At 48.8% G+C, this 6,304-nt stretch overlaps 1 protein-coding gene across 1 annotated transcript; it reads left to right on the top strand.

Moving 5' to 3' along the window:
* Positions 1 to 746: 746 nt before the first annotated feature.
* LOC125529168 lies at positions 747 to 4,873 on the top strand. Its single transcript, XM_048693577.1, has 3 exons — positions 747 to 2,448; positions 2,589 to 2,666; positions 3,064 to 4,873. Exons 1-3 carry the CDS (start codon positions 1,373 to 1,375, stop codon positions 4,625 to 4,627), a joined length of 2,718 nt encoding a protein of 905 aa, XP_048549534.1. The 5' UTR covers positions 747 to 1,372; the 3' UTR covers positions 4,628 to 4,873.
* Positions 4,874 to 6,304: the final 1,431 nt, after the last annotated feature.

Genomic DNA, 6,304 nt, shown 5'->3' with positions numbered 1-6,304 from the left:
GCCTGTATGGGAGCCGGCCAGGCCGGCTCCCGGGCGGGGGCCAGCCATGAGAGTATAGACTGCGGAAGTACCTCCTGCTGCTGGCCACACTGGTGGCCAGCGTCACGTACACCGCAGGCTTCAACCGCCGGGGGTGTCTGGCAGCAGAAGGGCTCCGACGAAGACGGCCAGCGAACTAGATATTTGAGAAGTATCAGTTTCTTATATTTTGGACAACCAATTTCACATATTTGAAATGACCCATTTCGCATATTTTCAAAAACTGGAATAAGCACAATGGCAAAACAAACAGAAATATGTTTCATATATTTGAAAAGTATCATTTTCACATATTTTAGATAATCAATTTCACATATTTGAAATAACTCATTTTCACATATTTTCACAAACTGGAGCGAGCAAAATGGGGAACAACCTGAAATACGTTTCATATATTTGAAAAATACCAGTTTCACATATTTTAGATAATCAATTTCACATATTTGTAATAACCCATTTCAAATATTTTCACAAACTGGAATAAGCAAAATGGGAAACAAACTGAAATACGTTTCATATATTAGAAAAATGCCAGTTCACATAATTCAAAAACTATCATTTAGAAAAATAATTTCAGTCGTTTGAAAACAAGATTTCACGAATTTTCAAATAATTTGAAATAATCAGCTTCACATTGTGTAAGTAACTAGTTTCACATTTTTGGAATAATTAGTTGCGCATATTTCACACTAAAATACGTTTCATATGCATGAAAACCAAATTTCACTCATTTCAAAGAATTGGTTTCACCAAATTCAAAAAAGTTATTCCACTTATTTCAGAAAACATATTTCACTCATTTGGAACGTTGAAATTTAAACATGTTTGAATGTATTCAGGATTGATCTTGTTTTAAAGATCTTGGCCATAGGAGTTCAAATATATATACGATATTTGAAAAACGGAAAGTGGTATTGTCCTAAAGGTCTTGGCGGCAGAAATTCACAAATGTAAGAAAAAACATGGACTTTGTGTGGGGATAAATCACAGGCCGCATGCTACTCTCTCTCTCTCTCCTCCTGACAAAAAATGGAGCTATACAAGACAAGCTGAGTTGACATAATGAGAGAGATAAAAAAAGCCTGAGAGAATACACGTGAGAAGTAGCAGTGTACACACGTATCTAGACGCAGACGAGCCGCGGATGCTCCACCACCGGTAGATACTGGAACCAGTAAAAAAGAAGTTTGCGACCTTTCCCGACGACTTGTCGAGCCGTTATATAATCACACAACTTATATCAACCTAAACCCTATGGTTGTTTGCCGTTGGCTATTCTCATCACACCACAATAATCCGGAAGAGGAAGCAAGCTAGCTCATTCCGGCCCAGCATGCAGCCGGCGGCAATGGAGACCGGCCAGGGCCAGCCATGGGAGTACAGACTGCGGAAGTACCTCCTGCTGCTGGCCACCCTGGTGGCCAGCATCACGTACACCGCGGGCTTCAACCCACCGGGGGGCGTCTGGCAGCAGAAGGGCTCCGACGAAGACGGCCACCGCGCTGGCGACCACATCATCAACGACACCGACAACCGCCGGCACCTCGCCTTCTTCTATTGCAACGCCACCGCGTTCATCGCGTCCCTCGTAGTCATCGTCCTCATCCTCATCCTCGCCATACGGCACGACAAGGACAAGGACAAGAAGGACGCCGTGTGGGTCGCCTCAGGCTCAGGCGTCGTGCCGCTGCGGCTTGTCATGGTGCTCGACCTGCTCAGCCTCGTGGGCGCCTACACCGCCGGCACCTGCCGAGACAAGGTGTCATCTCTCTACTCAGCCGCGCTGGTGGCCGCCATTTTCATCTACATCGTGCTTCTCAAGCTGCTGGACCTGGACTGGTGGTGGTGCTTTCCAAACGAAAGCAGCAACTCCTTGTCCACCACCTCCGAGCTCCCGTTGCCGCGGGAGGAGATGAAAGCCGAAGAACGGTTCCGCAAGGTCCTGATGCTTCTGGCGACATTCGCGGTGAGCATCACGTATGTCGCCGGGCTGAGCACACCGGGCGGCTTCTGGGACAGCACCGACGGCAGCCCCCGGCCGGGCGACGCCATCCTCAAGGATCACCACAGCCTGCGGCTGATGGTGTTCCTGCTCTGCAACACCACAGCGTTCATGGCTTCCCTGTTCATCACCATGCTTCTCATCATCGACGGCAGGAAGCTCCTTGGGAAGACGGCCCGGACTCGCGAGCTCTACACTTGCATCATCGTCGCGCTAGTCAGCCTCGTCGCCGCCTATGCCGCTGGCAGCTGCAGGAAGAATGACACCACCGTCTATGTGGTCAGCCTTGTTGGCGCCGTTCTGGCATTCATCCTACTCCTGGTACTCCATCGTTTCTTCTACGGCAATTCTTGTTCCAGTCCAGAGCAACAATCTGATGAAAATCAGCAGACTAGTGATAATGCCAGGTACTGAACACATACATAACCTCTTCTTGTTTGAGATTATTTTTGACTGCTTCTTTCTTTCTTTCTTTCTTTCTTTCCTTCTCTCTCTGCAACTGAATCGATCTGTTTCTTCTACTCTGCAATGAATCGAATGGATGCAGTGCTTGTACCGGTGTATTCCTTTTTTTCTCAGCCTGGTTGGCGTCGTTCCGGCGGCGGCAGGCTGGTGATAATGCCAGGTATACTTACTAAGCACATACTTCCTCTATTTTTATTTACTCTGCATATTAGGTTTGACTGAAGTCAAACTTCGTAAAGTTTGAGCAAGTTTCTAGAAAAAATATAAATATTTATCATAAAAAATCAAAATGATGTGAAAGTATATTCAATAATGAATCTAATGGTATTGATTTGTTATTGTATATGTTAATATTTTTGTTTATAAACTTTGTCAAGTTTATTACAAAGTTTGACTTTGACCAAAGCTAATATATGGACTAAATAAAAAGGAGGGAGTACTACGTACATATCCTCTTCTTCGTCTATAATTAATTGCTTATAGAGTATTAGACCGCTTCATTCTTTCTTTCTATTCAAGACTTGAACTGAACCGAACTATGTGTCTTTCTCTGCCAGCTGCAGTGCTAGCAGGGAAGCTCTGGACAAGACCCGCTCTCTTGTTCTACTGCTCGCCACTCTTGCCGCCACCATCACCTACTCAGCGGGGTTGGACCCACCGGGTGGACTTTGGCAGGATGGGGACATGGCCGGCAACCCGATTCTTCTCACGGCGGATGCTAGGCGGTACAATGTCTTCTACTACTGCAATTCGGTTTCTTTCGTGGCGTCATTGGTGGTCATCATCCTGGTCCAGGAGGAGATTCTCGTCAAGCACCATGTGCTGGAGGCAACCATGATACTCGACCTGTTTGGCCTCGTCGGCGCGTATGCCGCCGGGAGCTGCAGGAACATGAAGCAATCCATCTATGCCATGGCCTTGGCATTCGCCGTCCTGGGCTACGTGGTGATCCATGTTGTCTTCTTCACGCTGGATCATGAGGAAAAGAAGAATCACGACAATAATGAAGATCCGGTGCTTGAGGATAGGCGCAAACTGCTTGAGGAGAGGCGCAACCAGTTTCTTGACAAGAGGCGCAAACGGTTGTTACTCTTCGCAATCTTGGCCGCGACCATCACCTACCAAGCCGGCCTCACCCCTCCGGGCGGCTTCCTGCTCCAGGACAAGCTCGGAAACCACGCCGGTGACCCGGTCCTCCTGTGCAACGACCAGCGCCGCTACAAAGCCTTCTTCTACTGCAACTCGGTGAGCTTCATGTTGTCCATCGCTCTCATCATCCTCCTGGTGAACCCCACTGTGTATAGACCAGCCATAGAAAGCAATGCGTTGTCTGTTTGTACGGCGGTGGGCTTGTTTTGTTTGATGGGGGCCTACGCCGCCGGAAGCACGCAGGACGATAAGACATCCATCTACATCTTCGTCTTGGTGGCGCTGGTCCTCTTCGTTGCAGCCGGATTGCTAGTAGTATATTTTGTGGGGGAGCGGAGAAGAAATGCCAATCCAGCAGCAGACATGCGGTCCATACTTGAACAGGATGCCGCTAAGGAGGAAGAAGATAGGAAGAAGGAGGAAGAAGAAAGAAAGGAGGTAGAAGAAAAGAAGAAGGATGCAGAAGAAAGGAAGAAGCACGCGAGGCGCAAGTACCTGATGCTGGTAGGCATCTTGGTGGCAAGCGTAGCCTACCAGGCCGGACTGGAACCGCCCGGCGGGATGTGGCAGAGCAGCAGCGACGAGCATGAGGCGGGCAGCCCGGTGATGCAAGATAACATGAGGGGCCGGTACCTCTTCTTCTTCTACAGCAACTCAATTTCTCTTGTGGCTTCCATCGTTGTCATCATCATGCTGCTACCGCATTGGCTGCCCAAGAAGAAAGAAGAATGTGAAGATTGGTCGCTGAGGGTGATGAACAAGACGATCATACTGGATTTGGTTGCTCTCCTAGGGGCCTATGCAGCCGGCTCCTGCAGGGGGTGGAAGACATCTATGTATGTCGTCGCGCTCATCGTTGCCGTGCTGGGCTACTTTGCCATCCATATGAAACTGTCATTATGCCGGCGGAAGAATCCTCGTCGTTATGGGAGCATTGAGAGGCAGAACAGCCAAGGAAATCAGCCAGTCTGACTCATTTATCTGTGTGCCTCCCTGTAGTATAGCCCTACTAATGTGAGGGCAATCCACAAAGTAGTCCAGAATTCAGGGCAATTGCTCATTTGAGCTGTGATCTAATCTGTTTTGCCTCTAATCAGCTTATCTCTGTCCAGTCTCTACCCTGCTTTAGCTCTCCCCCTTTTTAGTGATGTAATAGGGTTACTCCCTAGGCAGGTATGTGTATCATAATAATCCAATGAATATGGCACAATTACCAGATTCTGTGTGCACTCTCTGCCTCGTAATTATATCTCTGTATTTAGGAAAATGAATCCTTTGTTACGACTACTGAAACATGGTATGCCACTTGGTTACGAAATCTCCCTGGTGTCGTGTAAGCCTAAGGTTGATAAGAAAGTAGATACAGAGTGACCACATAACAGTAAATCAATGATGGAGAGGAAACATACATTGAGTCAGGGGCCCTGGATACCTTCGGCTGCAAAATCTCCCTGTTGGGGAAATTCACCGAACACCTGCTGGGCACCTCGATCTGAGCTAGCATTTAGCCGTCGCCGGCCACGGGAAGTAACCATGGATCAATACGCTAGCATCGGAGCTCAGAGGTTGGCGCCACTTTTGGCTGGAGAGAATTCCCCGATCGTGAGTCTGCCTCGATCGAGGCTGTTGCTGGAGGCGAGTGGATGGTGAGCTCATGGAGGTCACGCGATCCAGAGTGCGGGAATCAGCCACGTCGTACACGTTGAGGAGCGCCACGCCCGACGCCATCGGGACGCCCACCGTGAACAGGACCCGCCGGAGGATGCGGTCGAACACCACCGTCGGGAAGCTTGTCGCCGCCGTCCTCCTCCTCGCGCGCGGCCTCCACGAGCGACTCCTCGAGGAGCAACTGCTGCGTGGCGAGAGGATGGACGTGGTGGCCCGGCTTGTTTTTTTGAGGATCTGGTGGACGTGGTGGCCCAGCTGTGCGTCCGTGTAGTCCTGGCCATGGGAAGCCCGGCCCGGCCGGCACGATGGCCGGGCCCGGGCCCATCGTTTTTGTGCTTTCCTAAAGGGGCCTGGCCCGAGGCCGATCGGGTTTTTACGCGTTTAGGCCGGGCTTGGGCTCAAAAAACAGGTCCGATGGCCGGCCCGGGCCGGGCACGGGCCTAGATTTTTTGCCTCGAGTTTGGCTAGGCATATGCTAGTAGGTTGTATTCTTGGCTAATAAAAATGCTTGACAACATATACACAAGGAGCTTTGACTATCAGAAGCTTTTATTCAGAGTGTACATCAAACTCATTTATAGTACTATACAACAGAAAACCTCCACACAATCCGCATCAACTATCCTATCTTAACTTAAGAGGAGAAATTTCCGAAGAAAACTGAACAAATAATGAACTATCCCAAACTACTTGACTTCAACAAAGCTCCATAATGTGTAGTCCTTTTGCCGTCCTGCTCATCGTCTTCCGTCAGTGTTGACCGAACAACAATGTCAGTGCATCTTCTTTAATTCTTTTTGCTCCAGTATCAATGAATAAAAGGATTACTCCAACATGAACATATCCAGCAGAATAAAAGGATGCAGACGGACAGAGCACATAGCTATGTGCTTGTGTTGCAAACAACAAATGAGCAGACATGCTCTCTCCTTCAAGTTATGCGTTTGCAAAGATGCAGCCAACGGGTCAATGTTGAGTAAT

The sequence above is a fragment of the Triticum urartu genome, unplaced genomic scaffold (genome assembly GCF_003073215.2).
Source record: "Triticum urartu cultivar G1812 unplaced genomic scaffold, Tu2.1 TuUngrouped_contig_5398, whole genome shotgun sequence".
NCBI classification, from domain to species: Eukaryota; Viridiplantae; Streptophyta; class Magnoliopsida; order Poales; family Poaceae; genus Triticum; species Triticum urartu.
The sequence above is the reverse complement of the archived record's forward strand: the minus strand, read 5'-3'. Positions and strand labels throughout refer to the sequence as shown.